Here is a 23,644-nt window from a genome sequence, read left to right as displayed (position 1 = left end):
GTGAAGGGGAAAGCCAAAACAACGATGCGATAGAGAGAAATATGGCAGTGAATGATTGTGCGGCGATGAAGGAGATGCAGAGAACGACCACGATGAGAGACACGGGCGACCACCGATAGTGAGACCTGGAGGAGCGATGCTTTCACATAATATACCAAAGTAAAGTAGTGGCTTTTGTACCCAAGTGGTATAGTTTATTTTGGAAATTAAAGTTTTGTGGTACTTTTTTATTTATTTACCAAACTAGTATAAATCGCCACTGTCAGTGGCGATTCTATTTTTTTTTTTTTACTTTTTAAAAGAATCGCCAATGCTATTGGCGTTTTTGTTTTTTTTTTCGTTTTTTAAATAAATCGCCAACCATGTTGGCGTTTTCTTTTTTTTTTTAATTGGCTTTTTCTACTTTTTGTTTTTTTAATTTTTTTAAAATAGTAATTAAAATGGTATTTAATTGATTGATACTCACACACAATTTTGTGACATTACTCACTTTTGCAACACTTTGATAATAAATATTTGAACCGATATTTAAGGATAAACATATGCATTACATAATTTAGTTCAAGCGAAAATTATTTTTTATTGTGGAGTCGAGCAGCAATGGATTTTTTTCCGCACACGTTGGGGTCGTTGCCTTCGAGGTTCTTCCAGCACTTGATTTTCATTTCCTTCATTTCCGGTTGGAAGCACAGTTGGCGATTTATTTGGAAAAAATAAGGAAAAAATAAATAAAAAGAAAAATAAGAAAACGCCAACATGGTTGACGATTTATTTAAAAAACAAAAACAAAAACGCCAATAGCATTGGCGATTCTTTTAAAAAGTAAAAAAAAAAAAAAATAGGATCGCCACTGACAGTGGCGATTTATACTAGTTTGGTAAATAAAAAAAAAAAGTACCCCAAAACTGTAATAAGGAGCTTTTATCTATTTTACACTAATAAAAAATAAGCTCTTAAAATTTTAGAACTTTTTTAAAATTTTGTTTGGCCCAGCTTTAGCTTAAAAGTTAAAAATAAGTCGGGCCAAACACTAATCTTTTATTTTTCTAGCTTTTCTTCCTTTCTACCTAAAGTGAAGGTGAGATTGAAGTGAGAATAAAAACTTATTGTTTTCCTTAACTTATACTCAGCAACAAAAACACTCATAAATTATAGGCTTAAATACTCAGGAGGTCCCTGAAATTGTATGGCATACGAAAATAAGTCCCTGGATTTTTTTTTCCGATTCTGAATCCCTAGAATTTGTTTTTTAATCGAAATAGGTCCATAGCCGTGTTACCAGCTTATGTGGCTATATTTTTGCATAGTCACTCATTCACGTGGCATTTCTATTTTTCTTTTATTACACATGTTATAATCAATTATAATTAAAAAAAATTATAATTAAACATTTTAATCTTAAAATTAATCCCTAAACCTAATAATTCTTAATCCCTAAATCAGAAGGGTTCATTCTCCTTCTTCCATTCCTTCAACCACCATCCCCAAATCTCTGAATTCTCATCCTCCCTGTAAACACCCAGCAATTTCTGTCATATCCAGCATCAAGCTTGTTTCACGTTCAGAATTTGAACAACAATGTCCTCCAAAAATCTACTTGTACACAAAATAATCACAACAAATTCTCAAAATCAAGGAAAAAAATTCATTATTCCCTTATTTCACGTTCTGATTTTTGAAAATAGAAGTAACTGGAATACAAGAGCAAGAGTATAGAATCGAGGGGTGAGGATGAAGGAAAGGAGCAAGCATAATCAATGGATCTTCATCAACCAATAGATTTTCATCAACCAAATCGATACCCAATTTTTGAAACCCACTCCACCTCCAAGCAGATCTGAGACTGGAAGTGGAGGAGGGAGAGGGAGGGTGTCATGGCGCTGGATCTCTCGCCGGAGCTTCTGCAATCCATCAAGCCAGGGGACGTAATTGGAGTCGACGCCAGCGGCGGCGCCGTTAGCCTCCTCCTTCGACCTGTGGTTTTCTCCCTCTATCTCGCACCTCGCTCCTTCCTCTGTTGTCATCTCTCTCTCTCGCTCTCTTCCTCCCTCCCCCTCTCACGATTTCTCTTCCCCCTTCTCCCCTACCATTGTTGGCATCAGCGTGCGAGAGAGAAGAGTGATGAAGAAGGGTGAAAAACTGAAGAAGGTTGGGGTTTGTGTTTTTGTGAGGATGATGATGAAACGATGATAAAGGGCGATGAAGAAGTTTGTGAGCGTGAATGGGTGATGAAGAAATGGTGATGGAGATTGATTTTCTGAAGATAGGGGTTGGGTTCTGATAGGTTTTGGTTTGAGAATTTAGGGATTTATGGTTACTGTGTTTTAATATACGGTTTAATTAGATTTAGGTTAATTAGGTAAATAGGGTTTTATATTTACATTTAATTGTTTTTTTTAATTCCATGTGTATTTAAAATAAATGAAAAAGCCACGTGTAAATATTGAGTCAGCAAAAAATATGTCAGATAGGCTGAAAACACGAGTAGGGACTTATTCTGATTAAAAAAATAATTCCAGGGATCCGGAATCGAAAAAAAAAAATTAAGGGACTTATTTTCGTACGGGGTACAATTTTAGGGACCCCTAGAGTAAGAATGACAAGAGAACCTCTTATATCTAACCACATCTTTCTTTTTTACCATTTTAGTAGTAGTGATAATTTAGGAGAAAGGCTAATAGAGAGAACAAACAGAGCTAATAAAGAGAGAAAATAGAAAAAAAGGAACCTTAATTTTCTTCAAGCTTTAGCATGAGAAATGACTACTCGTTTGCATCAAACTAAATGAAAAAATAACAGATGAGTCATGAGATAACTAATTGTGGGTTCCAAATAGCATCATTGTACTGACATACTGATTATTGACATAGGTATTATAGAGATTCAGGATATCTAGCAAGAAGTAAATAACCATAGGGTGTCAACCGATTAAATAGCAAACGGTTTTCTTTCTGAATCAAATAGTCTTGTTGGGAACCATATATTTAGCACCGTTCTTCAGGCATGTATTTAAAAGTTCAAAAAATAACGGTTTTGTAATTTTAGTGGACGTTGAAGATTAAAGAAGATGAAATGATACTTGATAAAATGTTCATGAATTGTAGAAGATGACACATAAGATAAAAGGCTGAGGTGGACACTTTTGCAAAGAGTAATAAAGTGAGGTGTCATCACCACACTACGCGCTTCACAATTCCTATTATAATAATAGATAGATGATGGCCCATTCTTCTTTCAAATTTGGAATCTCATCATCACATTCACATATATTGTCTGCCATTTCTATATGATGTTGATAACTCAAAACTTGATATCTCATCATCACATTCACATATATTGTCTGCCATTTCTATATGATGTTGATAACTCAAAACTTGATACCACAAAACAGAGGGAACATTAATAGACTTCTCAGTTCAAGCACCTTGCCCAGTTGAAATTGTTCCATTCAACTCATTTTCTTCTTCCTTATTCTTAATTTCTGCCTCAGAATATCGATGATATAATTGTGATGTACCATTATCATCATAATGCGGTGGTGCTCTCCCTGCACGCTGTGTGGCCATTGTAGCCCTGGTTCTTTGATAACACAAATAATATGATATTATACTTTTTCCTTAATAAAACATGTAACTTTATTGTTGCCTAATTCATAGTAATAATAAAATAAAATATTCATGGTTCTACTCAATAACTTAAACTTTTAGAATAACTGATTATTGATCATATGGTATTGGAGTCTCGATCTATGATCTAGCGGTTTAGAATTCGATCTTCTACTCTCAATTTCTCTAATAAAAAATTGAGTATTAGCATATAATATGTAGTTTTTGTATATTATTCACGCTTCAAGTCCAAACATGTCCTTGCATAACAGAACGTGTTAGAAATATATAATAATATATATGTCAAACAACAATATAAAATTATTAATGTAGTTTTTACCCAACAGTTTAAATTTTTTGAATAATTAACTCATTAACCCTAACATGTAACATGTAACTTCAACATGCTAGCTTGGGCTTAGTTGCTTTTTTTTTCTATTGTAGTTGCTTTAGTTTAGAGAGCTATAGTTGCTTTAGTTTAGAGAGCTGTGTTGTTATGCGGACTCTTATTATGAACATGCTTCATTACCTTGTCCCGTAATTGAAGAACCAATGACACAAAAATTAAAAATAAAATTTCAGGTTATCATTTACTAGACATGTTTCATTGTTGGAAAACATGGGAAAATTGTACACCACAAACAAAATCTGATAAGAATGGCAAGTCATTGTGTATCGACAACTTTCGAAAGACATTTTGCAAGAAATTCAAACCGTTTTTTCCCTTCAAACAATTGCCAAAGTTGGAATGATTTAAGTAGAGATGGCAATTTTGCCCAAACCCATGGGTATCCGCCCGAACCCGATCCGATTTGACAAGCAAAATCCGAGTTGACTGGTTTGGGTTTGGATTTTGCCCATTACTGTAGTCATTTATGGGTTTGGGTTTGGTATTAGTTAAATCTGTGTCCATACCCGGCCAAATCCGAACCCAAAGATACCCGAAACATAAAATTACAAAAAACTCTCATACATATATATATTAACAACTTTATTCTTAGTGTTTGATGATAAATTGTACTTTTGTATGTTTGAGAAAGTAAACTCTAAACTATTGTTGTCTCACTTTGGTGATGGATGAGGATGATGAATAGTATTTGTTTTTTTCTTTCTTTCTATGAATTTCACTTTTTTTTATATGAAAGTAGGTTCTAGATCGGGTTACTATTTTACGTACCTAATGAGTTTGGGTTTAGGTTTCGAGTAAATCCGAAATCCAATTAATTTGGGCATGGATTTCATTTTATCGCCCATAGGGGTTTGTGTTTGGGTTTGAGTTTGGGTTCTGAGATTTGTGTTTGAGTTTGGTAATTATAAAATCCATGCCCGATTCTACCCGTTGTCATCCCTAGATTTAAGTTACGTCCCTAATACCCTTTGGGAAAAAGTGACTTTAAATACCCTTTGGGAAAAAGTGACTTTAAATATCTTTTACATATTGTCAATGGACAGTGTAAAAAATATCTTTTACATAATTTAATTTAATTGATGTGACTTTTTTCTCAATGGACAGTGTAAAAAATATTTGAATTGTTATGGTATCAAAATTTTTAAATTACAATACTATTAATGCTCAAAATGTTTTTTCCCCATTTTAAACACCTCATTCACTCAATACTTAAATTTTTAAGATAATTAATTCATGATATGATATCAGAGTCTCTCTCACGTAAGATATGAGTTTGCGCATTATTCACATTTCAAACCTAATGGATTGTGAGGGAGTGTGTCAAAAGTATAATATAATCTTAACCCGACACATACCATTTTTCTCTTTTCACATATTACCTTATCATTTGTCTCTCTTCTCAATCTTTCTCAATTAATTTGGATGTAGACAGTACCAAACATTTTCCACCTATATATTGAGCCCACACCGCAAGCTTAAATGCCAAGTTCAAGATATAAGTAATCTATCCGGCAATTAATGTTCTGTGCAGCTTATACATTTTGACTTTCATCACTAGCTCACAGAACAAAATCTATTCTGCATCCTTGCAACCTTGAGTATACACACATACAATTCCCCATTCCTTCAAGATGCTCATTTTCTCGAGTTCTTATAAACCACTGCACAAGTTAAACATTCACCAGTCTTTTAAAGCTAACGCTGAAGCAAAGTCTAGCTGTTTTACTCAAAGCATGATTTCCTGCATGGTAAATGTGCTAGAGATACAATGTTCTAATCGGTATAACTTTAAATCTTCAACTTTCTGAAACTGCTTTACACTTTCATGCAGGATGCCAACTATTTCAAACAAGCATTGATGGTGAAGGAAGCTAAGCATGTATACAAGAAACTTATTTGTGAGGATCCAATGGAGTGTTTGCAAATGACTGACATCATCCAAAGGATTGGCATTGAACATCACTTTGAAGAGGAGATTGAAGCAGCTCTTCAAAAACAACATTTGATGTTGAGCAGCGATCTCAGTGATTTTGTCAATAGCCATCAACTCTATGAAATTGCACTTACATTCCGCTTGCTGAGACAAGGAGGTCATCATGTCAGTGCAGGTAAGAATCTTCAATATTCAAAAATGAAAAATAAGAACAAGATGTGAGTTTTTTTGAAGGAGTTAATTTTTATAACAAGTATTATTGAGTTAATTACTACCAATAATCACCAACCACAACGTGTATGCAGATTTATTTGAATTCTTGAATTTTGACAAAAGAAAGTTCAAAGAAAAATATGGTGAAGATGTGAAGGGTCTGATTGCCCTGTATGAAGCATCCCAGCTAAGTATTGAAGGGGAAGACAGACTTGACAATACAGGGTACCTCGTCTGTGAGCTTCTTCGTGAATGGTTATCAAGACATCAAGACAGTGGTGAAGCTACAAGTGTTGCCAACACTCTTCAGGATCCATTTCATTATGGCTTGTCAAGATTCATGGATAGAAGAGTATTACTCCGAGATTTCAAGGCCAAGAATGAATGGACTTGTTTAGAGGAACTTGCTCAAATCAATTCATGCATAATTACGTTCATGAACCAGAATGAAATCATTGAAGTTTCCAAGTCAGTTTGCTAACTAATAATAACACACCTTCATTTGTTTTTTATCTGTAGGAACTAGGAACTACTAATAGTATGTTTGATCAGTTTATTTTCCTCAAAATCAATGTCACCTAGAAGCTACTCACATACGCTTCTCTCCAAAACTGATTTTAGCTTTATAATCAATTGTAGAAGAACTTTCAAACATTAACTAATATGTTCTCTTGACAGATGGTGGAGGGGCCTTAGATTGGCTAAAGAGATGGAGTTTGCCGGGTATCAACCTCTTACGGGGTACATGTGGCCAATGGCATGCTACACAGACCCACACTTATCAAACGAAAGGATTGAGATCACCAAACCTATTTCTCTAATCTACATTATTGATGACATTTTTGATGTCTATGGGACATTAGACCAACTTGCCTTATTTACAGATGCTGTTAACAGGTATTCAAACATTTATATATATCAAAACAACATACAAAGTCAAAATACATGTCTAAACTTCATTTTCTGATATTCTTATGTCTTTTTATCCATGATCAGTATCAATTACACTTTGTTAATTGATATTCCATTCTAATACTAAGTTACTAACAACAGTTTGTTCTCTTGATTTAGATGGGAATTGGCTGGCACTGAGCAACTTCCAGACTTCATGAAAAGTTGTTTAAGTACTCTTTACAACATTACCAATGATTTCGCTGAAATGATCTATGAAAAGCATGGTTTCAACCCTATAGATACACTTAAAAAATCGGTACAGAGTGCATTTATATCATTTATGTAAATTCTTTTGCGGGCATACATAGTATGTTTTCTTGAAAATAAAAGAAAATCTGTCATTTTCAAGTTGTTGCTGCATAAAGTGGTTTAAGATAACTTCTGTTGTAAAAGCTGTTGGTGCATAAATTATTTACTGCATAAAGTTCTTATCTTTAATTTCACTTATAAATGTAACCAGCATGTAATTCTATTGAATCATTTGTATGAAACAGTGGGTGCAATTCTTGAATGCTTGCTTAGTTTCTGCACATTGGTTGAAATCTAGTCACTTGCCAAAGGCAGAGGAGTACTTGAACAATGAAATTGTGAGCACAGGAGTGCACGTGATGCTTATCCATGCATTCTTCCTGTTGGATCACGGTATAACTAAGGAAACTGTTGCTATTATGGAAGACAACTTCCCCAATATTATATACTCAGTGGCGAAAATTCTTCGTCATTCTGATGATTTGGAGGGAGCTAAGGTAAATTCTAGGTTTGTTTCACTTATTTTTAACAATTAATGCTCTTTTTTATAACTAATAACTATATCTAATAAAATGTATAATCTTGTAACCCAAAAAAAAAGTATAATCCTCAAAATTACAAAATACAGTTTCTATCACTCTAAAAGAAAAACCTGCATTAAGGTAAACTTATTTGATAAAGTGATAAAGTAAAGGGTTATCCACTATTGGATCTTTGTAAACTAAGATTATAATACACTTCAATTTAAATTAATGGAAGATATAGTCTTGTAAAAGTGCAGGCAACAAAAGAGTGTGTTTAAAAAGTGTTATTAGCATTTTTTTACTATGAGTTTATGTAGACCCACTTCCACCTTTTGTCCAATTGGGAAACTTGAGAGAGATAATATGGTATTGAGGCTTGAGCCATGGTTTAGGATTCACAAATTATCTGCTCATTAGAAATTAAGTGATTTCATCACATTACTTGCACGACACATTGTAAGGATGTGAATGATTATTTATGAATGCAGAATGAACAAAATGGTCTTGATGGGTCGTACCTGGATTGCTATATGAATGAACACCAAGACATTTCAGCTGAAGATGTACATAGGCATGTTGCTCACTTGATTTTAGATGAGTGGAAATGTCTCAATCGAGAAATCCTCACCCCAAATCCATTTCCATCATCATTTACCAAAATCTGCCTCAATGCGGCACGAATGGTACCTCTAATGTATCACTACCATAGCAATCCAAGCCTCTCCAATTTTCAGAAAGATGTCAAGTCACTAGTTAATGTTGGTGCTGAGAACGTAAAATATTTATACGTTCTCAAAGGCGGTTATTAGTTATAAAATATTTTGTGGCAAGTTAAGTAGTTTCAATACCACAAAGCATGTCGATTTCCTTATCATAAATTCCATACCTCTAATTTTGTACTCAAGAATAACTAAATGGTATTTTTCATTTCAGTGACTCCAAATTTGTAGTGGTACTTGTTCTGTACTAGGGAGATCTGACGTCAAAAACTGACAGAAAGTAAACCCTAGCAGAGTACTAAAAATATCACAAAAGGAATATTCTCATTAAATGTTCAAAAGGTACTTTTTACAAGGGGTTGACCTCTCCTTTTATAGAGGGAATGGTCATAACGTGGACTTTCTCTGTACTTGGGCCTGACAACCGGGGCCCAAGCCTATATACATATAAGACAAAACTAAAGGAATCTTCCAGCTGGCGCGTGGACCCATCCAAAAGAAGGGCGGGCTTCGACGCTGTTCCACAAACCCCGCCATGGCTGCTTTCGTTCATCTAAATGCTCGATTTGGGCGGGAATAAGGGATACTTATGTCCCGCCCAGTCCAGTACTCATGTAAAAAAAACGACGAAGTGCGTGTCAGGAGATTTCTAACTAAGGCCTAATTATTTCATTAATAACCCCACCCTACTAACCATAGTTCTGTGTTTATATGTAGCATATACAAGAAAGAAGAAACAGATGGACATTGTGGCAGTTCGATTCACAAACCAACAAAAATATATGGTTGCAATGAAATTTAGGCTAAGGAAAAGACATCAAAGATTATGAAATTCAAAGGCTACTACTAGAAGGTTTAACTTACATACATTAACACATTAAGTAATGTATGGATATCAAGTTAGCGCACACACAGTTCAAAATAAAAAGTGAGTAGAACTCTTATTGGGATAAAAACCCGATCATATAACACTTAATTGATATCCAAACCCACTTAATTATCTGCATAAGAAGGAAACAACCTTAAATTTTGTCACAATCAGTGATCTCAAAGCAACAATTACAAAAAAGGGAGGATACTTCATACTAGTCCTGTTCTACCTCATGGTTAGGGGGTAGTTAAATCTATTTTCAAATTCTTCTTCCTTGCAAGACCCACAAGTTTCTCAGCTTCTCCAACCCTACCCTCAGCAACCAATGCCTCCACCACTCGCTTCAACGCTCCTTCACCAATAAGCAAACTCCTACCACCAATTGCATCTTTGCAGAGCTTGAAAGCCAAGTCAAAATCACCCTTCTTACAAAGAAAGGGAACAAGAGCGCCATAAGTTGCAGGACCCGCGACGCATCCGCATCTCACCATTTCATGATACCAGTACTTAGCCTCTTCCACTTTCCCATCCCGACAGAAACTCTCAATCAACAAACTGAAAAAACGCACATCTGGCTCAACCCCATTGCCTCTCATCTCATCAACTACCTTAACCGCTTCCGTTACTCCGCCATCACCAATCACAGCCTTCATCTTCAACATATAGCTCACCACATCGGGACTAACATTGCCCCGCGCCTGCATCATGGACCAAATTTTTTCACCCTCCGCAAACCCGTGCTGCTGATAAAACCCGTGGAGTAGTGTGTTGAAAGTGAACAAATTCGGCTCCAGGCCCAACTCCTCCATTTCGCGAAGCATCGAAAGAGCCGAATCGGTAGAACCCATCTTACAATATGCATTAACGACGACATTGTACACCGGCGTATCAACCTTAATGGACTGCTGAGAATGCAGCTTGCGGAAAAGCTCCGGAACGGTGTCGTATCTCTTGGCGGTGATGGCAGCGTTGAGAAGCGCGGTGAGGGACTTCGCGGAACGGGGAGTATTGAAGGAAGGCATTTCGTCGAACAGTGCGCGTGCATGATCGAACATGCGGGCCTTGCCGTAGAGGGAGATGAGGCGAATGACGAAGCCTTCGGAGGAGATGTCATCGTACTTCTTCTGGTGCTCGAGGATCTCTTCGATCATGGGGAAGGCCTGCGCCTTCACGAGGCGACGCACGGTGGCGCTGTACATGTTCGCCGTGCGGCGAAACTGCTTGCATTCGCATAGGTCCTTGAAGTTGTCGACGACGCTTCGGAGGCCTTCCGGTGTCTCGTAACTGCCGCGGCGGAACACGGTGGAGGTCGCGGCGTTGATGGAGGGCTTCGCGTTGAAGATTCGACGTAGATGATTCGCGGCAGACATGTTTTTTGTGTTGGAAGAACTACGAGGTTTTTCGAGTGAGTAATATACGAGGTTGCCACTTTTATAGTCCCTGTAAAATTGTTTCATCGGTTTTCATTCCCTTAAAATTCAAATTACTGGTTTTAGTCCCTCTTGTAGTCTTGTTATTTTCCTTGTTAAGTGGTTATGTTCATATCAATCTATTATGCGCCTTCACATATAGCATTAGATAGACCTCATACAATAACTGGGCAAACAACCCAACCCTTAGAACATACTTCAGCCCCAGGTGGCGAAGAGCCAACATTAAAGTGTCAAACCTTTCCGTCGATGTGAGCTCTTGGGGAAGATCATCCTGTTATCCTTAGAGTAACTTTTATCCGTTGAGCGACGGTCCTTCCATTTGGCACTGTTGGATCACTAAGGCCGACTTTCATCTCTGCTCAACGGGTGGGGTGAAAATCCTAATAAGCTTGTATACGTGGTAATGTCTTATCTTATTGACTTGCATAAATAGTATACATGCTCTTATCTATCAAATCTGAATAAGTAGCACATTGCAACAAATTGAACACAACTTTAATGGTATGTTTTGCAACTTCAAGAAAGGAAAGAGGAAGATCTTGGAAGGAAAGTATAATTTAGTTTTAAAAAACTTGTGGTATGTGACTCAACATTTCATTAAATACCTTCACGGCAACCTCAATTTCCTCCTTTTACCCTGCTTAGCAATCTATGAATAATGTCCACATATCTCTTTATGAATTGGTCACGATAGAGTCAGACTTCCTGAAACCTGAAAGGTCTTCTACTAATGCTATAAGGATGAGGAGATAGTAACTTTATGTTTAACTTTTTTTATCAATCTGGTCATACAGTAGGTGATATCTTTTTTCTTTCTCATTGTTTAGAAACCACAACTGAAAAATGACATTTGAGAAAAAAATTCACTACAGACTGACCTTACTGACCATGAAGAAGCTAATCAAATCAGAACACAATTTTTTACCTTAGCTGTCTAACTATGATTTTTTATCATTCTATAATAGCCATGTGAACATTGCCTTAGTCTTGAATTTTAACTTGAAGCAACTAAGGTATTATGTACTCAAAATGCGAGAGGTAAAGTAGATTTGGTTTCAGCAATCATCCTAATCACAGTCAACATTAGCATATTCTCTGAGTATTTTCAGCATAGGATCATAGTAAAGTGAAAAGAAAAAACAAAAGGAAAGAAAGAAATGATGTGATAAGATACCTTGAACATCAGAAAATAGTTGCACACAAAATTGGTAAAACATTTTTTACAATAAACACCTCTATCAGTTCCTTTTTCCACCCTCAACTGATTCCCAGTTTAGTCACAAGCCTCTCAGTATCTATTATATGCACATTACATCACATTGACACATACTCATATCTTAAAAAGAAAGAGAGAAAAAAACAAAATTGGAAAGAGAAAGAAGAGACCATCTTTTCAACTAAACAAACTTTTATCTTAGATCTTGAAATCCAAAGCTCTTCCTTCCTTCAATATTCCTTGAAAGACCTGCACGCCACATCCAATGTTTGAAATCAAAACTCTACATACATAACAAAATCTCTGAAGCTAGAAGCTAAAATAGATGAGAATTGGAATACATTCTGTAATCTGTATTAGTATGTGTTTAGAAATCCTTCAATAGTTGATCCTAAAGACAATTTATTTGAGGAAAAATTTATGTGAGTAGCTTCTAAGTGTCAGAATTAATTCTCAGAAAGGGAAACTTGTACAAATGAGATGAAAATGGCATGCATATGTTTTCACATAGTGATTTCTATTCAAATTGCAAGTCATCATCAATAAATAACACAGCTATAAATACACACACACAAGACAGAAGAGTACCTTGGGATCTGCAAATTGGGGGAACTTCAAAGAGAGACAGAGAGAGCTGCTTATAGGCAAGACCAATATCAATGAGAATGAGACCTGATGATGGATCATTCACAATGATACCCTTCACAGGCAGCCATAGAAAAAGCTCTTCTTGAGACAAACCCTCCAACCCCTTAAGCTGACCAAAACTGAGGTTAGCCCGAACCACAGTTTCAAACAACATTCTAGTATCATACTTGGTCATGCAGGGTTGATCCAGCTTCACCTCCAAAACACCCGTTTGGTCCAAATTGTATGACTTAACCGTCTCCGGGAAGAGCCCCGCCGGCAAGCCATAGTTGCGGAGCAGCTCATGAATTGAAGAAGAATATGCAGCTGCCACTGTCACTGAGAGTAAGAGTGGAACAAGAACAACAACAACAATAGCAGCTTCAAAAGATCTAAATCTCATTCTGAGTGCCATAGCTAATAGAGATGATAGAGAGACACCTTTGTTTGGTACATGAGGTTTTAACAGGGTTTATTTTTATTGTAGTACATATTTTGAACACTATGATTGGAAGTGGGAGCCAGAGAGGACAGTTGATGAGAATTTCTAGGTTGGCATTACATGAATCATGGTACATGTGAGTTGTGAAATGAACAAACTACCCTTACGTTACAACCTATGAGTTGTGAAATGTAATGAGGAAGCATAGCCTAATTGAGATCCAAAGTTGGAAATGGAATAAAGTTAACGTTTACTGCATTCTAATCAATTATGATAATGAAAATTAGTAGGTGGGTGATGCTGATGATGGATATAAAACTATATAATTATAATAATGATATGGTTGAAAACAACTTTGCCTTTACGATTTGTGATGCTTTCTATGTGTAGTGACATCGTTGTACGTACTAAACATGGATTTGAATATCTTTCACTCTCTTTGGCGCTTTGGCCTTAATCTGCGGTTGCTGAGGGGCCGGCCATACACACCTTTTGTTTCGTCTCTTGTACTCATTATGGTTCTGTTTTCTTCTTCTTCATCTTTTTTTGTATGGTATCATTGTATCAAGTATCACCAAAGTCATGCTATGTCTGATGTTCTAGAATACAATTATTCTAATCCTCCCATGTTTTCTTAATTAATTTAGCTGAAGCAAAGAATACAAGTGCAGGAGAATGTGGATCCATTATTATAACCACAAATGATACACACAACATGCAGTCGCGCAGGAAATTTAAGTCCCATGGACAAAATTTAGTACCCAATCTATTTTCAGAGATGAATCATCTGTCCTCATTTGGTGTCATCTTCCCTGTATGAGTGGTCAGCGGCCGGTGGGCTGGCCGAGCTAAGCTGGCAAAAAAGTAGATCAGGGTGGACTAACTAACTTTTGAAAGCTCTTACATTCTCATTATCAACCGTCAACGTTTCTCCTTCCTTGCACAACCATCCATTACTTACATCCACTCCACATAAACTTGTGCCCTTCTTTGAACATGAAATTTATGGTGAAGTTTATGACAAAATTCCTCACATGATTAATGAGCCAAGACTTTTTGGTACTCAAATTCCATTTTCTTCATTGGCCAAGTCCATCAAGGAGTCCAAATGTAAAGATAATTTATATTTGTAGGAACCCTTTTGATACTTTTGTGTCTTACCTGGATTTTCCTCACCAAAACTAAGCCTCAGTATTTCCCTGCATTGACACTGGAGGAAGCTTTTGAAATGCACTGCAAGGGCATAGTAGTGTTTTGTCCATCTTGGAACCACTAAACCACATCTTGGTTACATGAAGGAGAGAGCAGACAAGGTTCTTGAAGTATGAGGATCTTAACGAAGATGTCAAATTTCATGTGAAAAGATTGGTTGAGTTCTTGGATTGTTCTTTCACTCAGGAGGAGGTAAGTAGGGGAGTGATAGAAAATATAGTCAAATTATGTAGCTTTGAGAAGATGAAGGAATTGGATGTAAATGAATCTGGAATTGGGGCTATGGATATTAAGAACAAGTATTTATTTCGGAAAGCTGAAATAGAGGATTGGGTGAATTCCCTTTCCCTTCCAATGACAGAAAAGTTATCCAAAATCACAGAGGAAAAGTTAAGTGGATCTGGCCTATCTTTTAACACCACAAGCTGAAGTAGGGAATGTGATGAATTACATTTGCCCTTCTGTTTCTAATTTATAATTTAAATACCAGATCAAATGGACCCTTAGAATCAAGGTATAATTGTCATCTCTACAGAGCAACATGTAAATGAACTAGAGCTTAGCTTTGCTATATTCAACAAGCTTGCAGAAAACCAAACATGAAATTTTATTCTTTTCATGTCTCTCATTCAAGATTTTTACATTTATTACAACAAAGTCAACCTTTGCACCTTAAACTTATTCAATACATATGTGAACAAATTGTTTTCTTGTATCACCAAGATTTATCAGTATAATCAATCTGCCAGCACTGTGCTTGACTTGGATAATGCCTTTCATAGCCATAGACAAGGTTTCCTCCATAGCTACTCCCATCTTCCCCTCTCCCACCATATGGATATGGATTGCCAAATAGATAGTCTGCAGTCCCTTGCCACATGTTGTCCTGGCAATTGTTTCCACCCAAAGCTTGCTGTTGTTCTCTCTTCATTCTAGACAAACAAGGCCAATTCCCAAACAAGCTTTCACAAATGTCCACAGTTTCCAACCCATATCCACTAGGATATTGCAGAGGCACTTGCTTCTCATGCTCATCATACTGTACTCCACTGTATCCATTACCAGACTCAGAAGAGTAATCATCTTCATCATCACTTTCCTCACTGTCTTCTTCCCCTTCATCAGCCTTTAGATCAAAAGTGACATGCCTATTGTTTTCTACTTCCTTTGGCTGATCAGTGCTAATAATATCTTGTGATTGGGGCTTGTCTTCAAGCATTTGTCCTGCAGTTCCATTCTGGGGTATGATGGCCTTCTCATCAATTCCCTCTTTCACAGTAGGCAATGGTACTATGGACACAGCAGGAACAGTATCCAAGGGGATGATGCTATTTGAACTTGGCCCATCAGAACGTGGATGGCAAATTTTATCTGAAGGTGGTAAAGGCTTACCATAGGTCTCAACAATGTCATACCCTCCACCATAAGGCGTTGGGTCATATTCTTCAAATTCAGGCTCATTGAATTCCAATTTAGAGTAAGAGATCACAAGCTGGCTCATACCATAATTAGGATCATATACAAGTGATTTTGGTTCACTAAAATTGGTGGCAGAGTATGATACCCTTTGGTAACACTGATCAGGGTAATAATTAGGAGCAAAACACAAACTTTGATCATAACCATAATATGGCTGATTCACTTGATTGTACTCATGGCTATTGTAATTCATAAAGGGTGGAACTTGAGGAGCATAATCATAATTGACAGCATAAGAGTTGAAATTGTACTCACCATATTCAGACCCAGAATTGGCAGAGTTGTAGTAGTAGGCCATGGTTCATTAGAGATTGAAGATGAGACCTTTTACTAGAACAGCAGCGACTATGACATGAGTTCAGGATCAGATCCAGTTTCTTGGTTTTGTTCCTTCAAGTATTTGAGTAGATTGAGTAGATTAGTACTAAAGAAAGAGTAAAGTATTATAGTTCATTCCCACCAACCGCTGAATTCTTATCTAGTCTTAAATGTCCACATGCAATGGTGCAATAAAGCCATTTTCTACCACGCAACAAAGCAGAACCCATTTTGTACCATGTGTCACTTGTCATTTGTCAACACTCACCAAGCGTAAGCAATAAAGACACATGGTTTGTAACTTTATATGAGAGTATCTTGCCCCCAGTTTCATTAATCTTTGAACATAAATAAAACATAACCTTGTTTATGTGAAATTAAACAATTAAAGTTAATTATCTCAGCCCACAAGTATTTCAAAGTAAAGAAAACAACGTGTTGAGTAGGCCTTGTGGGACTAATGTGACACACCTATTCTAACCAGCAAAAGTGAGGGGTAACCGTAGGCCATAGCAATGCCTTTCCATTTGATTTCAATGGAAGTTAGGATAAGTTTTTCAAAGCTGTATGATTGGATACGCCAACCTTTTTAGTAGCTAGTGGTTACTGGATAGCCAGTGAGCCATAGTGATCTGACTGTGACATAAAAAGAATCACTTATGATTGTGTCAAGAATACAATGCCAAATATGCAGAATTATTGTATTTCGATAATATATATATATATATATATATATATATATATATAATCTTACAATCGAAAAAAAGTTAATACTATTATACAGCATTACATTAGTGATCGAATAATCTCATTTAATTTTGGGTTAAATATGTTTTTGGTCCCTGAACTTTGGCCGGATTTCGGTTTTCATCCCTCATTCCCTCGCCGGCATAACTTCCGGATGAGGGTTTCTCCACAAGAACACATCCCACACCTGACCATTGCACATTTCATGGACAAAGATGAAGATGAGCGACTCCCATAAGAAGTTGTCGACGACATTGTGATTGAAGGAGGAAGAACACGATATGGTATGCGTGAAACAAGAAGAAAATGATCAAATCAAAGGAATGGAACAACGAATTTGATGGACTGGAGAAGAAATTGGGTTTGAGATGAAGGAATTGGGGATGATCAAAACCCTAATTTATAGGTTCTTGGATTTGTCGAATAAGGATGGGGAGAATTGGGGATGAATGATGGAGGGCCTTTTTAATGTAGTTAGATTAGGGATTACGAGTTTAAGATTATTAGATTAGTGTTTTAAAGTTTAATTTAGTTTAATTTCGGTATTTTTTATTTTATTTTTATTTTTCCCACATCATCATTAATTGACGTGACAAGGTCACGTGGGCTAAAAAAGACAAGTGTTCACGGCGGTCAGCGCCACCACTCCGGTAGGGACAAAACCCAAACGCCGCCGACGACGACGACGAGGGACGAAAACCGAAATCCGATCAAAGTTTAGGGACCAAAACATATTTAACCCTTTTTTCTTTTTTAAATAAGATAATTCATTATTATTTTTTCGATAATTCATATCTTCCTTCTTTGATGCCAATATCCAAATATAAGAAAATTAAAAAAGTATATATCTTGATGATAATGGTTGGCATTATAGCAAAAGATTTACTTTTAGATAAAAAAAAAATAAACAAAACTTACTTTGAATATGTATATTAAGGAAAATAATACTTTAATTTTTATTTAACCTTTTTTTATGAATTAATTTAGGTTTGACTTGTATCTTTAACGTGAAAATGATATTTTTATTCAAGATTAATAACAATTTATATCCCTCTAATATATGATAGCTTCTCAAACAACAGATTGTGATATCCGTCAAAAACAAAAAGAAAAATATGATTAATAAGATTAAATATGATTGTGAAGAAATTCACCGGGATAGCAACGCGGTTGCGGATCACTTAGCTCGGAGAGGTGTTGCTGCTATGAGTTCGGGGTCTTGGATTATTCCGAGTCCAGATCATGATGTTGAGTACCTTCTGTTGAAGGACTCTCTTTCTATACCTTAGTTTTTTGTTTGTTTGTTTTGTAATTTTTCGATGAAGCAAAAAAAAAAAGTTTTCCAATATGATTAATGTGATTGGTGAGAGGATAGTCAAAAGATCAATGATTGTCCGATTAAATGACATGTCAGAATATCCTATGATCATTCATCGTTGATGTACGTTGAACTTGTCATGACATTCAATTTAAAACTTCCAGATCTTCGAGCCCTTAAACTCAACCCTATAAAAGGTGGATTTCGCATGGCAAAAGGTACACATATCTTCACTATCTATCTCTCACTTCTTAACCACATCCTGAATTGCACATCAGAGTATTTTTGCACGTCTCTCCACTAGTTGGCTCTTTGACAGTGACACATTTTTTCGATATGGAAAGGCACCTTCATAGAGAAGGAATTCACCACCATTTGCCATGGCTCCCTCTCAACATTCTTCCAAGTGATTTGGTCATATTAGTCTTATCAATCACCATTCACCAAACTCTTGCTATGTTGGGTCCAAAAGTTGAAAACCACACTTTAGGAACTAATAATGTATCAATAAAACGTTAAGAAAGAATGTGATAGTTATAGTTGTAAAACAAAGAAGCTCTTAGTCTATGTACAACGAATTCTAAGGTGTGAGTTTATTTTGAAGTTTCGTAGAAGGGCATTATTAGTTTTGGTGCCACCCCAATTGATTCTCATGTCATCCTTTCTTCGTACTTTACTAAAATACTCTTAAAAACAATTTTCATTCCTTATCTATCCTCTTCCTATCTTTCACTACTTCTCTTTTCTTGGTGTTTTTCAACGACTTTGGCCATTGGGCAAGTACATAAACTTTTTTTCTGCACTTGTAGTGGGTGCGAAACACACATTTTTTCCCTGTATGATATATTTTTTTTCACTTTTAAGTGCGAAAATCAACTTAAATCGCTAATAAGTGGTGCTGCAACGATCACGAATGCAACATAAAATTCTCCATAATAAGGGTGAAAATCACCATGATTTCTCACTTATTTAGTGTTAATTTTTCTTTTAACAAAGTGTATTTTAGATTTATAAAGAAATAAAGATGACATTAAAACTGAGAGGGGATGACATCAAAACCAATCCCCCTTGTAGAATAAAGTTTACTAGAGTTGAGTAAAATTGGGGGCAGAGGTGGTGACCTTCTTGTGTTTTCTATAGTGGTGCTACTGGTGCACAAGGGTTTCCAATTTTCTTATCTTTAAACCTAAATCATATCAAATATAGTTTTTATTCATTAATTTTTTCACATTTATATTTTTGAAATTGTTTTATATCCTCCATTCATCATAAGCATAAAAAAGTTAAATAGAAAAATAATACTATAGAAGTGCAAAAGAAATTGGGAGGGCTACATTTTATTTAATATTAGTTTAAAAAGAATTTATCAGCATAGGGTTGTTTCTGACAGAAAATAATCCTTCACAAAATCCTGAAAGATGGAATCTTAGGGGGTGTTTGGTTTGGAGGAAGGGGAAGGAAAGATTTGGCAGTGGAAAGAAAACACACAATCCAATGCACTTTCCCCTGATTGATATAAACAAAAGAAAGAAGGAAAGAATGGTTTTTTTGTGGGCCCCTCCAGAAAACCTTTCCGCCCAAATTGGAGAGAAAGTGAGAGAATGACTATGATTTTTGTTCAAAAGACAATTTTACCCCTACAACCTTGATTATTCTAACTGCCAAATTTTTTTTATAATAAATACTTTTTTTCAAAGAAAATTTTTTTCGTTCTTTTATATATATTTTTCATCTGATTTAACTTAAACTATTTTACTTCTAAACTTTAATGCGTGGAACAATTTATTAAAAAACATTTTTTAAAAAGGTGAGTTTACATTAATTTGGAATAATGATTATGATATAAAAGTGTTGAGGATGTTTATGTCATTTCATACATACACACTTTTCTTTCCACTCATTTTTCCTTTTCCTTTCTCTTAAACCAAACATTCTAAAAAATCATCTCACTTTCATTTCTCTTTCTTTCCTTTTCCTTTCCTTTCTTTTTCTTTCTTTCCTTCCACTTTCTTTTCGAACCAAACAAGCCCTTAAAGAGATAGTTCCGACGCATGTTTTGTCACAGGGACGAGCGCCTTTGCGACGGACGAAATCCCTCTCTAATACTCCGTCGCTACATTCATCTCACCATATTAGGCCGCCGCCACAATAATTTTGTGGTATAAAAGCAAAATCATGTTCTGGCACTTTAGTGCTCCCTGTTACTGGTGATTAAAAGCAATTTCTGGCAATTGAACGCCAGTAAGATGTAGCGGTTTATGACTGCCAAAACCTGTTTTGTGGATTTTAACCGCCAGTAAATGCGTGAACTCAATGGCAGTTTTACACCGCCAAAAATGAATCATAACCGCCAGTATTTTCAAGACATTTCTGGCGGTTTGAAGCGGTCACAACGTATCTTGTAAACGCCAGTATATTCATGAAATTTCTGGCGGTTTGATACTTTGTGGTAGTTTCTAACCGCCATAAATTGTAGTATCCCAACGCCAGTATTTGCAAAAGAAAAATTATGACAAAATAAATAAATTAAAGAAAAAGAAAACCAGTTGTGCCGCACGACGACATCATCACTCCCTCTCTGGACCGCCACGCGACAACGATCTTGTCCCAATCACTGAAGGTGGTGGTTGCTTATCGGAATAGGAATCACCGGCGTCGAAGGAGGAAGAAGACTGAAAAAGTAGACGCGTTTTGAGCTTCTCCCCTTCCCTCACCCTTCGCCGTTAGAGACATGTTCGTTTCGTTTTCGTTTACATTTTCAATTCCATTTGTGATTTGTTTATTGCAGATTTGATGTGAAGGGATACGTGACCGGTTTACGCACGAGGAGGCTGGCGACACTGCCACTGTCATCACTGCTCAGGAATGGTGCTACTTGTGTAGGCAAGACTATCATGGATGAATTCTCTTTTAATCAAAACCACACTGACTTCACATTGTAGCTTCTTCTTAAAGTGATTCTTAGAAGTCATTATGAGGCTTTCTGCAGAATAACCAATTAGATTGATGATTCAGACCGCTGTAGCAGTTGCTGCTGGCCTAGTTGACTTTGCTATTGGTGAGTTTACTTGGTTACCACTTGCATGTTCCATCACTCATTCAAAAAATGCTAATCTGTCCATTTATTTATTGTCTACACAGTCTTCTTTTCGGTATACCTAATTGCAAATCTTATTTGGGGTGTAATGAGTTCCACTTTGCTGACATTCAGTTCTATGGTTGTTGTGATCTACACATTAAGATAGTTGCACAATTCCAGCTCCTAGCTTATTTTTGTGATCTCTTTCATATACTGTTGGAGTATGGCTTGTTGTGCATTGTCTGTATCTTTCTGATCCCATAACAGGCTTAATGGACACATCCAAAGTGCAGTCATCTTATGCTCATGAAAACTATTTGCTTGAATTTTCAGTTTCAACTGACAAGTATATGGGTGAAACTTGGTAAAATATTGTGATTTTGTAGGTACTGATACTACATGTTGTTAGAATTCCAGCAGCATTCTGTGGTATTCTTGGATTTCGACCATCTCATGGAATTGTATCCACCATTGGAGTTCTTCCAAACGCTCAAAGCTTGGACACTGTTGGTATGAGCATATTTATGTGATTTTTTCGTTATGTTTTATTCATTAGTTTAAAACTATCCTTCCGTGTCTTTAATCATTTTCAAACAATTGAATTCTGCATCATGTCTTTAATCCTTCCAAGCCTTATTGAGAGCGTGTGGGAGTGGGATTTCAAGTGGGAGGGGAGGCTGGAAGGGGCTGTTCTGAGGCAGTGTGAGGCCTTGTTACAGATAATTAATTCATTTTCGCCAGTTAAGGGAAGGAAGGATGCTTGGCTGTGGATAAAAGGAGATGGAAATTACTCGGTCAGTTCTGCATATGCTGCAATTGCAGAATGCCATCCTGAACTTGAAGCCGCTTTCAAACAACTATGGAAAGTTAAAGCCCCTTCAAATGCCATTGCATTAGGGTGGAAAATTTTCATTAATCGGATTCCAACTAAAGATCATCTGCTGATGAGAAATGTGCTAATTGGTGATTCTTTGTGTTCTTTGTGTGCTGTGGTTGATGAATCAGTTGCCCACTTGTTTTTTTCTTGCTCATGTTCCTGGCAGATTTGGTCTATGGTGGCTAATCGGTTAGGAATTCAATTTGTATTTCCAAATTCAGCCATGGAGCATTTTTCTCAATTTGTGGATTCTGTTTCGCATGCTAGAAGGGAGGGTATGTCAGTTATTTGGCTGGTGGTGGTGTGGCATATTTGGTTGGGGAGAAATGGGAAAATATTCAGGGGGAGGATTTTGATCCAGTAAATATCTTTGAGCTGATTAAATTAAGAGCATGGGCATGGTTGAGAGCCAAATGCAGAAGGTTTATTCATGCTATGTATGAATGGTTCAATGAACCCTTACTTTGTCTTACTGATATGTAACTGTTGCAGGTGTGATTTTTTGTTTTTTGTGGCTTGGAGGTAATACAACATATTGAAGGGATGATAAATTTCTTTACTGCAAGTTGATCTATTCTTTTGGAGCTCACGGCAGATTGACGTTTTGAGGTTGGTGTGGCTATCATGTGGGATCTACTCCAATATATGTGGCAACATATCACGTTGGATACTTCCTTGTTGGAAGCACTTGATGATTGTTTTGCTGGCAGATTTAGAATGGAGTTGGAGCATTGGAATTGGTTTTACTCCACTTGTTTTGTTGTATAGATCTTATTGGAGGCTCCTTTTAGACTTTGGAAATTTGTACTATTTTTCTTTCTCTAGGTTTTCCCAAGGAGGTTTTTCCTATGAAGGTTTTAATGAGGCATCTTTCCAAAGTCTTTCCTCCAAGAAGATGGTAGGATTCCATTAGTAATAGAAGGTTCAAAAACTACTGTAATCTATTAGTTTTTGACTTTTTTTCCTTTACTATTCTATTTGTATTCTTTATTACTCTTTTTTTTTTGGGTATACAGAGACAATTTTTAATCTTTTCTCTTTGAATGTTTATATCTTGATTGGATTATTGAATTGTAGGATGGTTTGCTCGAGATCCGTCTATTCATAATCATTTTAAGAACCAATTAGTTGATGTTTTAACTCCAGGAAGCTTATCAAGAGCAATCTCACAACTTAAGTGAACGACGTAGATTTACTTTAAGTTGCGTAGTCGTGAATTTTGGTAAATTTGTATAGCAATCTCACATCACATGAAACTGCATTTTTTTTCTCTCTTCCCTTACTATCCTCCTCCTCCAGTTTCAAGTGTGTACATTCTATACCCATCCTTTTCCTAAGTTGAAAGCTTTCAATGCATATCACAAATTATAGATCCAGACTCCATGAAAATCAATAAACTAAACTTTATGTACGCATAGT

General features: G+C 36.3%; 4 protein-coding genes, 1 long non-coding RNA gene and 1 pseudogene across 5 annotated transcripts; 3 read left to right on the top strand and 3 right to left on the bottom strand.

Moving 5' to 3' along the window:
• The first annotated feature begins 5,525 nt into the window (after positions 1–5,525).
• Positions 5,526–8,815, top strand: LOC130724147 (neryl diphosphate diphosphatase, chloroplastic-like). Its single transcript, XM_057575321.1, has 7 exons — positions 5,526–5,762; positions 5,846–6,122; positions 6,253–6,628; positions 6,839–7,057; positions 7,232–7,370; positions 7,609–7,860; positions 8,376–8,815. Exons 1-7 carry the CDS (start codon positions 5,646–5,648, stop codon positions 8,694–8,696), a joined length of 1,701 nt encoding a protein of 566 aa, XP_057431304.1. The 5' UTR covers positions 5,526–5,645; the 3' UTR covers positions 8,697–8,815.
• Positions 8,816–9,367: 552 nt separating this feature from the next.
• On the bottom strand, positions 9,368–10,975 carry LOC130726226 (pentatricopeptide repeat-containing protein At3g13160, mitochondrial-like). Its single transcript, XM_057577461.1, has one exon. The coding sequence runs from the start codon at positions 10,932–10,934 to the stop codon at positions 9,714–9,716; it is 1,221 nt and encodes a 406-aa protein (XP_057433444.1). The 5' UTR covers positions 10,935–10,975; the 3' UTR covers positions 9,368–9,713.
• Positions 10,976–12,060: 1,085 nt separating this feature from the next.
• On the bottom strand, positions 12,061–13,378 carry LOC130723251 (uncharacterized). The gene is made up of 2 exons (XM_057574225.1): positions 12,715–13,378; positions 12,061–12,375 (listed from the first exon to the last, which is right to left on the bottom strand). The coding sequence occupies exons 1-2, from the start codon at positions 13,166–13,168 to the stop codon at positions 12,320–12,322; spliced, it is 510 nt and encodes a 169-aa protein (XP_057430208.1). The 5' UTR covers positions 13,169–13,378; the 3' UTR covers positions 12,061–12,319.
• A 710-nt stretch (positions 13,379–14,088) lies between these two features.
• On the top strand, positions 14,089–14,836 carry LOC130725793 (cytosolic sulfotransferase 15-like; annotated as a pseudogene).
• A 154-nt stretch (positions 14,837–14,990) lies between these two features.
• LOC130723250 (uncharacterized protein At5g39570) lies at positions 14,991–16,395 on the bottom strand. The gene has a single exon (XM_057574224.1). It carries the CDS (start codon positions 16,182–16,184, stop codon positions 15,123–15,125), a length of 1,062 nt encoding a protein of 353 aa, XP_057430207.1. The 5' UTR covers positions 16,185–16,395; the 3' UTR covers positions 14,991–15,122.
• Positions 16,396–20,814: 4,419 nt separating this feature from the next.
• Positions 20,815–23,256, top strand: LOC130723059 (uncharacterized). Its single transcript, XR_009014150.1, has 3 exons — positions 20,815–21,327; positions 21,735–21,858; positions 22,718–23,256. It is a non-coding gene; the product is annotated as an uncharacterized LOC130723059 (long non-coding RNA).
• The last annotated feature ends 388 nt before the right edge of the window (positions 23,257–23,644 follow it).

This window comes from Lotus japonicus, chromosome 6 (genome assembly GCF_012489685.1).
Source record: "Lotus japonicus ecotype B-129 chromosome 6, LjGifu_v1.2".
NCBI lineage: Eukaryota > Viridiplantae > Streptophyta > Magnoliopsida > Fabales > Fabaceae > Lotus > Lotus japonicus.
The sequence above is the reverse complement of the archived record's forward strand: the minus strand, read 5'-3'. Positions and strand labels throughout refer to the sequence as shown.

Bases quoted from the DNA above. Each gene is read 5' to 3' on its own strand.
- LOC130723251 (XM_057574225.1), bottom strand. From the start codon at position 13,168: ATGGCACTCAGAATGAGATTTAGATCTTTTGAAGCTGCTATTGTTGTT. The intron at 12,376-12,714 runs GTACTCTTCTGT...TGTGGCGTGCAG, and splicing joins CCCAATTTGCAGATCCCAAG to GTCTTTCAAGGAATATTGAA.
- LOC130724147 (XM_057575321.1), top strand. From the start codon at position 5,646: ATGCTCATTTTCTCGAGTTCTTATAAACCACTGCACAAGTTAAACATT. The intron at 7,058-7,231 runs GTATTCAAACAT...CTCTTGATTTAG, and splicing joins TTTACAGATGCTGTTAACAG to ATGGGAATTGGCTGGCACTG. The intron at 7,371-7,608 runs GTACAGAGTGCA...TGTATGAAACAG, and splicing joins TAGATACACTTAAAAAATCG to TGGGTGCAATTCTTGAATGC.
- LOC130726226 (XM_057577461.1), bottom strand. From the start codon at position 10,934: ATGAAACAATTTTACAGGGACTATAAAAGTGGCAACCTCGTATATTAC.
- LOC130723250 (XM_057574224.1), bottom strand. From the start codon at position 16,184: ATGGCCTACTACTACAACTCTGCCAATTCTGGGTCTGAATATGGTGAG.